We start from the raw sequence: 15,720 nt of genomic DNA on the forward strand, positions 1-15,720 counted from the left end.
CTCAACAATTTTATTGGTAGTCATGTGACCGGTTTAGACCTCCCAATAGCCCACCGAGCCCACAGCCCAACCCAACCCACTTTGGGCCCTACTTTCGGGCTCATCGGTGGGCTGTGGGCCCGGGATGAAGCCCACCGGGCCCATTCTGGCCCATGATGGGCTCCAAACAATACAAACATGTCAATTTATCGTAGCTGCATAATTGTGACTAAGCACCCACCGACAGTCGGTCCCCTCCTGTCGGTGAGCCAAAGCCATTTCACAAAAAAACCATCAATTTATTTTTAACCCTCAATTTCTACATCAAAACAATGCCGTTTTCTACCGAAGAAGAAGAAAATCAGCTCGCAATTGCCCTCAATGCCTATAATTTAAAAAAATTTAAAAGCCTCGACGCTGCAGCTGCCCATTTTGGGGTGTCAAAGTGGAAGCTTCGAAGCCGGAAGGACAAAAGGTCAACTCCAAAAGGCCGTCAAACCCACAATAAAGCATTAAATGATTCGCAAGAAAAATCGTTGATCCGTTGGATTGAGCTCCTTATTTCCGTCTATTCAGCTCCAACTGCTTTAGATATTGAAGGTGCTGCAAATCGTATTTTACAATATTCTGGTTCCGACCGGCGTATTAGTAAAATGTACGGTTACAACTTTATTCGACGTTTACCACCGTATATCACTCTTCGTACATAAAAGCCAATAGAAAAATCGCGAATTGAAGCTGAATCATATGGTGTATTGGTTCATTGGTACGAAGTTTTAGCTAAATTTCTTAATCATCACGAAATTGAAGCTAATGAGCTATATAACTGGGATGAGACCGGGTTTCAGTTAGGAATTAGAACCAAACAAAATGTTATTTCCACTCGCCAAGAGGAAACAATTAGAACTGGAGGTATTGGCGAAAATATCACTGGGATTGAGTGTATTTCGGCCGATAGTTGGGTCATGTATCCGTGGTTTTTAATTCGTGGTTCTGAGCAAATGGAAGATTGGTACGATAGCGACGACGACCCTTCGGGCTATCGAGTTATTAAACTAACTACTAAAGGATAGACTGACGATAAAACTGCAATTCAATGGCTTTTGGATTTCCATTTTACCACAAAAAAACGAGTTACAAAAGGAAGACTAAGAGTTTTATTAATAGATAACCACGGTTCCTATAGTACTCCGGAGTTTGAATATATTTGTCAAAGCTTCAATATCTTACTTTATTGGTTTCTCCCGAAGTTGACTTATCGATATCAACCTCTTGATAGTAAACCTTTTTCAGTTCTTAAACAAAAATTTCGAAGAATGAATAATAAGGTTGTACGATAGGGTGGTGACGTTAACGACAAGCGAAATTTCCTTCGACTTATTAAAGCTATTCGCAAAGATACATTCAAATCACGAACAATTAAATCAGCATTTGAAGATACTGGCTTTTGGCCTTAGAATCCTAAAATTTTTACTGATTTAATTGATCCTTATTAGGAAGACGAGCCAATTATCAAAACATACGGCGAAATACTTTCATCTGACGACACGCAAATTCCAAGCTCAAGAACCAATTCACCTCCGGATACCTATCAAAGATTCTCTAAAATCGAGGATAAACTTGAAACACTGTTCGAAAACGAAGAATTGGATCTTCCAAAGATTCAAAAGCATATCAATCGAGCAATTTCCGGTGGTAAACAAATGGTTCAAGATTTAAACCTTGCAAACTCGACGATTAAAAAGATGCAAAAACACAAAAATCCGGTTTCAAAATCACGACGTATAATTAAGGGAGCTTCCAAGTCCCCTCTATCGTCAATTCAAGGCAATTCGAAAATTCGTCGTCGTTGTACAGATGAATCAAGAGTAGACATTCGGTTCGATATCCGATCTGCACGAGTTCAAGACTATTGGCGTCGCGCCAATGAAGCTCTTAAGGAAAAAGAAGAGGCATCAGGGGGTAAAGATTATATTGATACTGAGAATGAGCTATTTTATATGGTAAATAGAGATGGTATGGTGGGTGATAAATAGGTTTAAAATTGATTTTTATGGTTTTTTTGTGAAATGGCTTTGGCTCACCGACAGGAGGGGACCGACTGTCGGTGGGTGCTTAGTCACAATTAATTAACGTGTTGACTTGTTTGCGTCCAATCCATATGGAAAGTTCTAACTATAATAGCTGCTCTATACAGTTACGATACATGAATTTAGGTATCCTTAAAGTAAAAGACTGTAACTATGGGTAATCTTACAGGAATATTACTATTCCGAGTTCATTCCTAATATGGCATAGATCTTAGCGTTAGGGTTAGATAAACGATCCAAGAGTGTGGGTGGTGACACCAGTTTCGGGAAGTACTGTATTCTGGGCTTTATCGATGAGCTCTTAATGCTTAGGGATGGGCCCTTCCGTCAGTTATCATTTTCAAAGATAAATTTTACATCCAAGAGTAGTTTCAATCTAAAAAATGGATTCCAAACGGCGAAGTCCTCTGGGGTGGTATCCCTTGTGTAATAGTCCAAGAATGGGCTGATAGTCATCGACTTTAGACTTGAACCACAGCAACGGGGCCACTCATGGACGTGAGACACCTGGATTGTTTGAGATTGAGCAAAACACCTCGGCAATGGTGTCACTATATCTATGGTACTTCCGCAGTCTTTGGTTACGCTCCTTTCGTGTGAAGGTATACAGGTATGCAGGTGTAAGGCCTGTCGACCAGGTAAGCTATAATGGTTCCAATTGGAGGATGAGAGACAGTGCTTGTATTGCCTTGTAAAATTGCAAGAATAATTCTTGCCAGCCTATCCTGGGGGGGATCCCAACTATTTATGCCAAGGGCCGAGGATGAAATGTTACCGATTCGCTACCGTTTCGGGACTCGCAGGATGACACCTTATCAGCCTGCTACCGTTTCGGGAACGCAGGGTGAAACCCTACTGATCCGCTGCCGTTTTGGGATCTGTTGGGCATGCCTGTGGATGTCTGATATATCGGATCAGTTGCATGACCTACAGGATCACCTGACATCAGGGATGATTAGCTATCTTTTAGCTTTAATTTTAATACTATATGTTGAAAGTTCAAGGTAATTCGCCATAATTAACATGTTGGATTTGTCATGGACTTTATTCAACGCTAAACCCTAATTGATTCCATGCATATATTGTTGCTTCTTCTGCAACGTGTCAAATCTTGCATTTTCTACATGCCAAGAATTCAAGACTCCTACGGAATTGAGACTAGCGGCATTGATGCAGTTTGACGCCTTTATCAACCATTCCACCACACAATTCGAGGATCCTGAAATCATGACTCGAGATTGCAATTCGGACTGGCTCCCAGGCATGGTCGCCTTCACCAATCCATGTACGAACCATGAGAACATGGAAGAATACAGTGCTTAGGAATGACACCGCTCATTGCCTACAATTCTTTCCGATTCTCATCACGAAAAGCAATTGTCATGGAAAGACATAGATGATTCTACAGGGCTAAAGGAAAGACATAAATATGGCTTCATTTCCATGTATGATGAGATTAGACATTATTACAATTTACTTTTGACACGTACTTTGTAGTGTATTATTCAACACTATAAAGCTATAAATAAGTTGACTATTGAAAATGTTATACTTTGATAGAAAGACGCACTTATTACTATGTACATAAGATATATATCTTTGAATATCGACACGTGGTAAATCTCTAAGTGCTAGAATACTATAAAATTTTAATAAAATTGGACTTTTCTTAAGCACTCTCTATGAAGTCTAGTGTATAATATAGCCATGTTTATTTATGACCTTGATTAGTTGAATCCCTGGATCAGGCCTGGTAAAACGTCGGGCCGACGAGGTCGGGCATCAGAAGATTCCGCAGGATCCCCTCTTCCAGGAGCCTCTGAGCCTCCGCCGGGACGGAGTATTGGTCGCCTCCCATAGTGAAAAAGATAGCTTTGTTGAAGGGACTCGGTTTAAGGGATCTAAGTTAAGGATTTAAACTTGAACGTGGGGAAGTTCCAAGGTTCCTACGAGGGGAAGTGGGTCACGGCTCGGTTCGTAAAATAGTTATGCATTTGTGCATTTATGCATTGTTTATACCATCTGTTGCCTGGCAATTTCCAGTGGATATCGTTGAACATGCAGGTGTCTATGTTTGACAGACTGAGTAGTCTTCGGATGGTTTTACATGGAGAGGGTATTTAAACCCCTGATTTAATAGTTTGACAATTAACAACTTCTTCTTCTACTTTTACCCCACGTAGTACTCCACTACAACATATATTCAAACGAGTCCGACTCAAGGGTGACGGCCAAACCAACTCGAGCGTGTTACAAGATGGAATGTACATTTACCAAGGAGAAACCCCATACTCTCCCATCACCCGTCCTACATCAGCATCCTTTTCACCTATGATCACAGTCGCAATACGCTCGCCGCCCTGAGCAGGGGTGGCAGCACCCCGGTCGAGCAATGACTGCGCGTTCCCGGTGAAGTTCGTCCCACACAGGCCGGGGTCTGCCCCGTGGACTTTGAACCCTTCCTTTTGCAGACGGTTCCAGTAGAGCACAATGAGCATGTTCAATGCTGCCTTACTGGATCGGTACTCGAAGCCGTTGGCACTGTAGTATTTGGAGGTCGGGTCGGCGGCCTGGGAGATTGAGCCCACGCTGGAGGACACGAACACCAGGCGGCGCTCTTTAGATTTCTGCAACAGCTCCAGGAAGATCTCGGTCATGCTGAGAGAGCCAACCACGTTGGTGTTCAGCACCTTGCGATATTCTTCTCTGGACGGGGGGTTCGCCAGCGACACAATCCCGGCATTGTTGACGAGGATGTCCAGACGGCCGTAGTCTGCCGCCACCTTCTCCGCGGCGGCATCCACGGACTGGTCGTCTGTGACGTCGAGTTGAATTGCGGACACCGTTCCCTTTACGTCTGGTTCGGCCTGGAGCCTTTTCACGGCCTCCTCTCCGTTCTCCAGCCTCCGGCTGCCCAGAATGACATGGTAGGTGGCTGATGTTTGCACGAGGTTCTTGGCTGTTTCGTATCCGATGCCCTGGTTCCCGCCTGTATGAGTCCAACTCGGCGGGTTAGCCTCGGTGTCTCGATGTATAACATTTCGCATCCTTTGAATTACCAGTGATCAGCACGATCTTCTGAGATGCGACCGTCATTGTCGTAAAATAAACAGTAGAGCGAAGGGTTTTCAGAGACTGTTCGGGAGAGCGAAACGAGGCAATATGTTGTATAGAGTATTAGATATGTGAAAGCAGAAGAATGCAGAAAAGGTAACCCCTCAAGTCGAAGATGAGATTCAGATATAAGAGGGAATCGAATCGTTTCATCTCCGTATCTTATAGATCCCCATCGGACATAAGAGTCTCTAGGCCGATGACGTCTCAAGTGAAAGGGATACCCACAGGCCCAATAAAAAGGTGAAAGAAACGTCCAAACGGCCAATCATCAAAGAAGTATAAAAAAACAAATATCACAAATCCCATCACAAAATGGGCCGCACTGGGACCAACGCAGGACCGCACCTTAAGTCCGTTAACCCCGATGCACTGTTTAACATGCCTCGGGCCTGGTTAACACCGATCTCTCTGCGCTATTGATCCTATGGCCCCTGCATAAGCTAAGGGACTGCTGTTCCTTGACCTAACTCTATTCCCCGATCAAATACCTGCCAGGTATTTGGATTTGGAGTGTTCTGATTGGCTCCCGGAGAGTGGGGCAGGTTCAGGTATTTGGGGGTCAGAAATACCTGAACTCCCGGGGTCCAATCGCTCTGAAAATTTGTATACTTCTATTCTGGTTATATACGAGGGTTTATGCCTAATTTGGAGTCGATATCTAGTCGGGAAGGGGTTAAATAGTTAAGTTGAAATCGCGACTTCTTTTTTGTTGGGGTGCGACCGGCGGATTTTGATACGGATCGCGATACCGCTCCGTATCGGTCTTATATTAGGAGCGTAGTACTAATAATTTAATACCGTATTGGTATCTTACGCGGGAAGGTATTATAAATTGCGGCCATTTGGAATTTATTATAGTTACTTCTCTAAATAAAATATATAGAATATATAAAATTACTAAAAATTACTAAAAATTACTAAAAATTATTATATTATATAATAAGATATGTTACCAGCCAATTCTTCAAAGTAAAGAGTGCATTAAACGAAAATACTAAGTACAGAGAAAGGAAGAAAAGAGGAAGAGAGGAAACAAGTCTCACAGGACCTTTGTGGGGTCCTGGTCGAACAACAAACAAACTATGCAAACATCCATCGAAGTCGGAATCTAATGGCAGAATCCTCCTTCGCACCTCTTCCAGATCGTAACAAGATAGGTGTTCTTATATAGGCTATATATAGTTAGTATAGGTAGTTATATAGGGAGATATTAGTAGTTTTATATAAAAATTAGAAGCTTTCCTAATATATATATCGAAATATATATATAATATCTATATCTATTAGCCGAATATAGGCACATATTAGAACCTCCTTTTTGATAATATTGTGACGATCGGGACTGGACCGTACTTTCTGCCGTAACTAGCCGCCCTGACTTTAGAGTTTTCTGCCAGATGTTTCCGACTTGTAGATGTTTGACATGTTTGTACGAGGAGACAGGACGAGGATCTAATTGTGACTAAGCACTCACCTACACCCTTTCCCGGTGTAGGTGAGCCTAGGCCTTGACAAGTCCCGCAGCACTAGGCCTTTGGTCCGGTGCTGCAGCACCAAGGCTTGGCAGCACCAGACACTTGGTTCGGTGCTGCAGTGCTGCAGCGGGAGTGCTGCAGCACTGTAAACAGTGCAAACACGACTAACCTCGTGATATGCATAAGTTATGTAGAATAGGCCTCGCCCTTACCCGTGGGTAGACGGGTTTTACCCGACCCATACCCATTTCTTGGCGGGTTTTGGGTTCAAAGTTCGGACCCAGGGTCGGGTACGGGTTTTGATATTAGACCCGTACCCAACCCGCGGGTTACCCACGGGTTGATAAACAATGCAAACATAGATAATCTTGTGATATACATAAATTGTACATTTCTGTGCTGTATTTATATGTATTTGGCTTACAAGCGGTATACTTTTGAAGGAACTAGATTGAGTATGAACAGCTTCAATTGTATAACTAACTAATAAACTATAAACTGATCATCATGATGCCGTGGGCGCTTTCTAGATCTTCCAGAGACACGCTATTGAGTCTCGGGTAGAGGAACCTCTTCCTCGTTGTCATCATTATATCCTTCAATATCCGGTTCAGATGTAACACTTTTTCTCCTCTTTCCAAGAACACGTTCTGAGAGACCTTGCGTTACTGATTCAGCTTGAACAAAGAGTACAACCTCTTGCGTACCATCGCTGTTATCCTCCTCATTATCACTAATCGGCTCCACGGTATCTTCAAGTTATTGGTTATCTTTCTCTTTATTCTCCACTTCTGTTTCCCCCTCAGAAAGATACTCTTTCCGAAAAGCAATTGTATCTTCCTCAATCTGAAATTCTATTGTATAACGATACAACATAAGCTCCTGAATTGTTGTAGCACTCAGTGAACCTCGTCGATAGTGACAAACATCCCGAGCAGTATTAAATAGCCGCTCAACACCCGCGCCAGTGGCAGGGATCGAGAGAACATCACGCGCGAGCTTTGCAAGTGTGGGGAATGTAGCCTGGTTTTCCTTCCAGAATGTGCGTATTGCTACAGTAGGAGTAGTTGCTAATGTATATTTAGTAGCGAAATTTAGTAATTTGCAGAGAGAGCATACTTACTACCATCAAGATATCTTGCGAGCTCGTCCTGTTGAAAAGCTGGAGGTACCGGAAGGCCAATCATATAATTAAGATCTAGGCTTAAACTAAGCGTAGAAGGCTCTTGACTGCTACCGGTCTGTTCCTCCGATCGACGTTGCTTATACGGTTCAAAGTAGTCTATAAAGCTTTGCCGATATCTAGTAACCAACTCGGGGCCGCCGCCCCAGTCTTTACTCCGGAAGAACCGGAGTTTATACTGTGGAGTAAGCATTATACCAATAGCGAAAAGATCACTATGGACATCCTCTGTCTTGCTATAGTACTGTCTCAGCTTTTCTTCGGCCGCATAAAGAGCGGTAAGTATGAGCTTCTTCTAGGCTACGTTCTTCCTTGTAAGCTGTTTAATCGACTTCTCAAGATGATCAAAAAGCTTGTTATAGATAGCAAAGATAAGATGGACAGTGACATCCTTTGTCTTTGATAGTGCAGTCGTGAACCGGAAGAATGGCTGTGTGATCAAGAGTAGATAATCAATCTGGCGCCATTGCTCTTGATCAAGCTGGAGGTAAGGATGGCCATACTTCGAACAAAACTCATCTAAGGTAGATTGCAGTCGTTTAGTACGGCGAAGCATTAAGAACGTCGAATTCCATCGCGTACGGACGTCCTATATTGGAACAAGGGCTTTAGAGCTTATCTGAAGACTACAGAAAGCTTCACAGCGCTGTGGACTCGCGTTAATAAAAACGGCTAAGCTTCGAAGCTAAAACTAGGTTAGAATTAGATCTTCTATAACTCTTAGAGGAGCAAACCTTATTAAGAGTGTTAATGATCTCCCGCTTCTGATGCCTAGAACGAACTGATTGCTCCTGGCAGTCAGTCTATTCGACTTGAGTAGTGTTATTCTTTGGCTCTGCCTTCATCTAACCGAGAAGTTGCTTCAAACTTAGTTAGATAACATAGGCCATGCATAGAACTCGAACAATTGCTATATTATCGCTAAGGTTAAGGGACTGGACCGTTTCTTGGATGCTTGCTACCAAGGTGTTGTTATTTGATGCATTATCGGTAGTGATTGTAAGCACTCGATCGGTTAAATTGTACTTCTGTAGAAGCTGTAATAGAACAGCACTAAAGTTGACACTAGAGTGTGTTCCACTAAGCGGCTCAAACTAGACTGCGACATCGCCCATGGACGGGCGGGTGGGCAGTGCCCACGGGCCTTATGTAAGCGGGCGATGGGCACTATCCATACGCCCATGGACGGGCCCTATCCTTAGGGCCCATTGTCCATGGACACCGTGGGCGCCCATGGGCCTTTTTAGTAAGCAGAATTTCTTGACCTCGTGACCTGCATTATTTGTGCATTTTTTCTCTGTATTTTTGAGTAATTCGATTACATGTACAATGACTTGATACTACTGTCAATTTTCTGACCGAGGTCAGAAATGAGCTTTAGAAGCCTTTATACAACAACTTGACACATTGTCACTTTTTTGACCGGGGTCAGAAATGAGCCTTGGAAGCCTTTACATAATGACTTAGGCATTCATTATATTCATACATTCACACTAATACGATACAAATTGATCATCATTAGGTTTGCCACGCTTCCTTGCTTCTCTTAAACCAGGGCGCTTTTGAGTGCTACCCTTATCTCCATAATGAGGGAGATGAGGACTGCTCTCATCTTCGCTGTCGACTAGCTCACTTCTCTGTCGCTTCCGCGTACTTAGCACTATAGAAGGACGAGGAAGCTGACTCTCCATTATAAACTCATACTCGATCAGTCCAACAGGATCATTATCCTCGGAATCCTCACCATCGCTGATTGGTTCAGGCATATTAGTGGTAAGCTCAGCCTCTCTCTGTTCGTCTGCTTCTTACATTGAATCCAAGGACGTATCCTCATCGGGTAGTTCTTCTATTTCAATGTCGAACTGGGTTTTACACCGGAACATCATGATATCCTGGACTGTCTTCGCACTCAGCCGCCCACATCGGTAGTGGCAGACATCCCGTGCTGAATTGAAAAGACGTTCAACTCCAGCGCCTGTTACAGGAATAGAGAGAATGTCGCGAGCAACACTGGAAAGAATTGGGAATTCATTCTCATATTCCTTCCAGAATTGTAAAGGATCGACCTTTCTCCTTACTATCATAGGTATTAGTATTCCTACTCGTAATAACAGTGAATATAACGTACGCTTTTCAAGGTATCTAGCAAGTTCGTGCTCCGACGTTAATAGATCAGAGTGGATGTGAGGCAGAAGGTCAAGGAGGGCGTCTAGGTCACTTATACTGGCTGAGTGACGCTTAGGGGGTTGCTCTTCTCGTAGGGACCGTGTCTGAGTGTGTCTTTAGGCGTAAGGAGCTATGAACTAGCGAAGCGTTTCCTTATACTGATCACTCCAGTTTATGTCGTTCTCCGATATACCCCACGCCTTACTTAAGAAGAAGTGAAGCTTATACTGGGGTACAAGAATTGTTCTAATCGCGTAGAGACTACCATGGATCTCTTTCGTCTTTGTGTAGTAAGAGGTAAGCTTTACCATCCCAGCATTAAGGGCTTATAGCATCGCCTTCTTCTAAGGTATGGTTTTCGGAGTGAGTCGTGCAATCGATTCCTCGAAGTGCTCAAAGAGGGCGTTATAAATACTAAAAACATAATATACTATTATCTCTTTAGTCTTTAAAAGCACTGTGGTAAAGCGATAGAACGGCTCTGTGATATATAGAAGGTAGTCGACCTACCGCCATTCTGCCTTACTGAGTTTATATTTCTGAGTCCCAATATTATCATAGTATTCATCGTAGGGCTTGCTAAGGCGTTTCGCACGACGAAGCATCAAGAAGGTAGAATTCCAGCGGGTGCGGACATCTTAAATAGGCGCAAGTTTTGCTCCATTAGTCTGGAGACGGAAGAAATCATCGCGACGTTAGGGGCTTACATTAATGAACACAGCAAGCCCTCGAATCTAGATAGTTATTAGATATATTAAGTGATAAACAAAGTGATACACTTACCTTGATAAGGGTTTGTACAATGACTTATTCACTCTATAAAGTACGGAGCGATCGAGCTTAGGCTTAGGCTTAGACATCTGAAACATTCCGATCTGTGGTATCGTTCTAGGGATCGGCCTTCACCGATCCAAGTAGCTCGCGAAGGCTTAGCTGGATAACATGTGCAAGACAAGGGATTCGAACAACCACCGGGCTATTCGGTAGTTCAAGGGAGTCAATAGAGTCTTGAACTGCCTATACTAAAGTTGTGTTATTTAACGCGTTATCTGATATAATCGCTAACACACGATCAGTAATATCAAGCTTCTTAAAGATCTCCATAAGTACTTCACTTAGATTCACACCAGAATGCGCCCCATCAAGTGGTTCGAAACCAAGTAGGAGCTCACGGTAATTCCAGTCTCGGTCGATAAAGTACCCTATGATTGCTATGAATGCCTACTGAAAAGGCGATGTCCAGCAGTCGAGGGCGATTGAGAGCTTCGCATCTTATGGTAAGGTAGCGATAATTGTATATTACTCCTCGTCGACCAATTTCTTAAGCCGGCGTTAAGCAGTGCGAGGATAGAGTAAAGTGGGTTCAGCTAGAGCCTTTTATGCCATTCGAATCAAGGAAGCAAATTGCTTCCTCTCAAGTATCCGGAAAGGGAGGTTCAGACTAGTAAGACATTCAATCTGCTCTCTTTCCCATTCATCATTCGAGAATTTTGAGTTATAAGATAACTCTAGTGCCTAATATATAATATATTAGTTATCTTAAAGGGTATAATCATATAAGACTTACCAGTATATACTGTATGGTCTCCTTAATCGACTATTATATAGACTTACTTTTACCACCCTTTTAGCATTTGCCTAAGGCTAGATGCCGCTTAAGTGTATTAGTGCCGCTTTGCTTTATACTTGGATGAGGCAATATAACCCCACACGTCCGACACATAACTAAAGGTTCGCCTATAATATGATGTGCTACCTGGTCGAAGTTCTCCCAGACATCTGATATATGTTTTGCATCCCATCGTAGCCTTTATTGTGTCTCAGTACTACTACCGCGTACTATGGTACGCCACCACTCGATAAACTTTACTTTAGACGCGTTATTCATCGCGTCGTAGAGGATAAACTACTTTCTCCGATCGGGGCCGACGCGTTTGAGAGAGCAATCAAGAATAGCCGGTTGAGTGAACTCGGACTCTATCAGTGAGATAGAAGTCTGTTAGCTGTTGAAGAGACTGGGATCAATATTTGGATCAAGGTTAGGATCAAATATATCGGCGACGTAGGAGAGGTCTGGTTGGGAGCTCGGAGGAAGTGAAGAAGGCCCTACGGTATAGGCACTAGGTTGGGACATGGTTAATGTGATGTAAGGGATAATATAACGACTATAGGAGAGTGAGTGATCTGAACTTACAATAGGTAACTTGCGACCGTATAAAACGAGGATTACTAGTAAAAGGGGTGCTTTGTATAGATCTGATAGATCGTAAATTGAGTGTAGACCCACTATATGTTATAAGCTAATTGGCTATAAGTGTCTTTGTCCATAGGCATGCCCGTGGGTACGCCCGTGGGCACGCCCATGGGAACATACCTAAACGCCCATCTTGAGTTACAATCGAAGGATTTAAAACTCCCAGAATAATAACACAAGTCTTTGAGTGATATAATTGACAGAATTTAGTGATATAAGCTTATAAAATAAGAATTATACTAATTATCTTTCGATCTACCTATAAGAAATATACCAGAGTGAGAGATAAAGTAGAATCCATAAGTAGTATTTTACTTACGGAAAATGCCAGGCATATACCACTGACTTGAATATATATCTTCAAGCTGTTACAGTATGATTTGATAAGTTAATAAAAATACCACACAACATGATATATTTCGATTAAAATTTTATTCCAATTCGTATCATATATATACTAGTTTCTCATATACATAGATATTTCAGTAAAATTTATAGATATTGTAGATTAAAACTGCCATTTTACATGGAGTTGGCAAAACAGGTGTAAATAACAGTTATTTATTATGCAAAGTCAGCGAGTTATACGTCCATTTTGGGTGACTTTATGCAATGGTGGGCATCGTGGGCATGCCCGCCGTGGGCATGCCCGTGGGCCTTGGGCGTTATGGACGGGCACTCGAAAATCCAAATAGCCCAAGGCCCACCGTGGACGGGCCTTGGGCACCTCCTAGGTGCCCATGGACGGGCGATGTCGCAGTCTAGGTGTCCTTACAAAAGTTGGGGTGTCCCTATCAATTCCCCATCTTCGGCGGGGCTTACCTAAAACACAGCACGTGATATTATGCGCTTCAGGTCGCCCTGGTCTCTGGTATCTGCCGCATGGAATCTCTCGGATAGAATCCCGAACTGTCTATGCTTCTTCGTTTCCAAACTTCCTTTTATGACTGCCATCATGGACCACTCATTGTCTGATTCCCAACCCAGAACAAAACGTCGGAAGATTGCTGTTGCATGTGATGATTGTCGAGCAAGAAAAGTTCGCTGTGATGGGATACAACCGGGTATGTTCCTTGCGATGGGTGCGGACGGAATGCGACCCGTGCTGACTCAATGAAGTGTGTGGGCCATGCAGCAAGAGAACCGACCAGGGGCTCCAATGCGTCTATACAGGGGAGTTAGAGAAAAAGCGAGCAAGGCAAACGTAAGCGCTAACAATTCTACGACTAAATCAGCCTTTGGTTGCTAATCTCTGTTCTGATAGTTATATATCCAAGCTAGAAACTCGGATCCAACAACTTGAAAGCCCACGATACTCAGAGAAGGGTCATGGATCAGAATGGACGCCGGTTGGTGTATCATACCGCTTTGGTTCCACTGTCTAATGGGTCTTATTATAGCAGACAAATCTGCTATCGCCAACACCTGGTAATATCCAGCCGGAAACGCCTGGAAACTATACACGAAGCACCCACAGCCAGGCTGACATATCCACGCCCACGGGTCAGCGAGACGGGGTGAACGCTATGATGGGAGCTGTAGAGGAAGAACGCCCAAGTCAAGGTTTCTTTGGAAGCTCTAGCGCAGCAGGATTCATGCGTCAAATTAGAACGGCGGTCGACAGGAGAGTTGCATCACCTCACCGAAGATCTTCAGTTCCCCATCTAGCTGTTCCTTCAAGCCTGATGCCAACGCGGGGCGAAAGACATCAGTCTTCGGTCGCAAACTATGTGCTTCCCCCTCGAAAAATGGCCGATAGTCTCATGGAGGTTTACTGGGAATACGTCTTCCCGTTATATCCGTTTCTCATCCCCGCTGAGATGAAAACTGAGTATATGAAAATCTGGACCGGTGATAGTCTGGAATATGACGAAAACATGCTGATGTGCACGCTGAATGTCATCTTCGCCTTGGCAAGTCAGTTGGCAGATTTTGTCCCACCAAAAGAGCGTGAGGCGTCAGCAGATGCTTTTTTCTCGCGGGCGAAAGGCTTGTTTCAATTTAACCTCTGGGATACTGGATCAGCAGGTTTGATTCAATGTTTACTTCTCATGGCCCAGTATCTGCAAAGTACCGATTCTGCACATCAGTGTTGGATTGTCACCGGACTCGCGATCCGTAATGCTCAAAGTTTGGGTCTCCATCTTCCCCAGAACATTGCTCGCCTTCGAAGCTTCCAAGAGCAACAATTGGCCCGCAAAATATGGCACGGTTGTATTCTAATGGATCGGTATGTTCAAAACTACGCCCTCACCGGCTAATCTCTTGCATGGTTCTTATTTAAATGTTCTCAAAGGGTGATATCTATGACATTTGGTCGCCCTGCGATGATCTCAAAGGCTTCTAGTGGAGCGGTTCCTCTGCCAGCCGCTGTTGATGATGAATATATTCCATCTGGGTGTAGTAAAGAGGTCTCCCAGCCTCTTGATCGACCTTCAATGATGGCATTCTACGCTAAATCATTAGAACTTTATGAGATCATGAACGATGTGCTTCTTAGCCTTTACAAACCAATTTCCGACGATCATACGGAAGATGTCCATAACTTTTATTTCGACAATGTTCCAAGCGAGGGAGAGCGGACTATCTTTGAGCTCGACCGCTCTCTCACTCGATGGACACGAAGCCTTCTCCCACACCTGCGTTGGGATTCCTCAATGGTATCCACAAATCCTATATTTTACCGTCAAAGCATTGTCTTGCGTGCGAGGTCCGTGATTTGTACTGATATGTCCGAGGCAGTCTGCAATAACTAACCAATGTGCTCCTACAGATTTCTACACGTGCGGATGCTGTTGTTTCGCCCAACACTCTCTAAATACTGTGCTGTTCGAGATAATGCCACAACAGATCCATTAATCTCGGCGAATGACTCCTTCCCCCATCGTGTCGCGCTACAGTGCTCTATCATATGTGTCAAAGCTGCCCAAGAGTCTATCCAATTAATCTACAATAATGTCCCTGCTGATGGGACCGGTGGGCCCCTGCCAGCTTGGTGGTATAACATCCTTTGTTCGTTCAGACTTTCCCCGGTGTACTACTTCGAGATTCTGACTTATCCAGACGTTTATACTTCTGCCACTGTCTTAATCGCTGGCCGTTTGTGCTCTGCAATCCTTGCCGAGGTCACAGAAACCTCCATCGCGCAGTCTTGGAACTATGCACTGGAAGTTCTTCGAAAATACCAAAGTTATAGCACATCCGCTCGTCGCTGTGTAGCGGCCCTTGAAATTCTTTACGAGCAAGTTACCTCTGAAGGTCTGCTGCCAACGAACCACATGCCTGGTAGTGAGATAGGAGCCAACGCAAGTGCAGTGAATGATATGTCCTTCGGCGAAGGAATGAATGCGGCTATCTTGGATAGCTTTGAGTTTCCTGATTTTCAAGATATGTCGTGGTTAAACAGTGTTCCGAGCAACCTTTTCTAGATACCTAAACCCTTGGATTTACAAGGTC

At 43.7% G+C, this 15,720-nt stretch overlaps 3 protein-coding genes across 3 annotated transcripts; 1 reads left to right on the forward strand and 2 right to left on the reverse strand.

Moving 5' to 3' along the window:
* Positions 1-4,339: 4,339 nt before the first annotated feature.
* N7455_007607 (putative short chain dehydrogenase/reductase) lies at positions 4,340-5,165 on the reverse strand (the record flags this gene model as incomplete). The annotated part of the gene is made up of 2 exons (XM_040958550.1): positions 4,340-5,058; positions 5,129-5,165. The coding sequence occupies 2 exons, from the start codon at positions 5,163-5,165 to the stop codon at positions 4,340-4,342; spliced, it is 756 nt and encodes a 251-aa protein (XP_040811064.1).
* Positions 5,166-9,337: 4,172 nt separating this feature from the next.
* Positions 9,338-9,610, reverse strand: N7455_007608 (uncharacterized protein; the record flags this gene model as incomplete). Its single annotated transcript, XM_040962708.2, has 1 exon — positions 9,338-9,610. One exon carries the CDS (start codon positions 9,608-9,610, stop codon positions 9,338-9,340), a length of 273 nt encoding a protein of 90 aa, XP_040806849.2.
* Positions 9,611-13,219: 3,609 nt separating this feature from the next.
* N7455_007609 (transcription factor domain-containing protein) lies at positions 13,220-15,692 on the forward strand (the record flags this gene model as incomplete). Its single annotated transcript, XM_040958434.2, has 7 exons — positions 13,220-13,328; positions 13,384-13,468; positions 13,529-13,613; positions 13,665-14,494; positions 14,561-14,974; positions 15,038-15,276; positions 15,328-15,692. 7 exons carry the CDS (start codon positions 13,220-13,222, stop codon positions 15,690-15,692), a joined length of 2,127 nt encoding a protein of 708 aa, XP_040811109.2.
* Between the last annotated feature and the right edge of the window lie 28 nt (positions 15,693-15,720).

This window comes from Penicillium solitum (assembly GCF_028829755.1).
Source record: "Penicillium solitum strain IBT 25940 chromosome Unknown utg000005l_segment0_segment0, whole genome shotgun sequence".
NCBI classification, from domain to species: domain Eukaryota; kingdom Fungi; phylum Ascomycota; class Eurotiomycetes; order Eurotiales; family Aspergillaceae; genus Penicillium; species Penicillium solitum.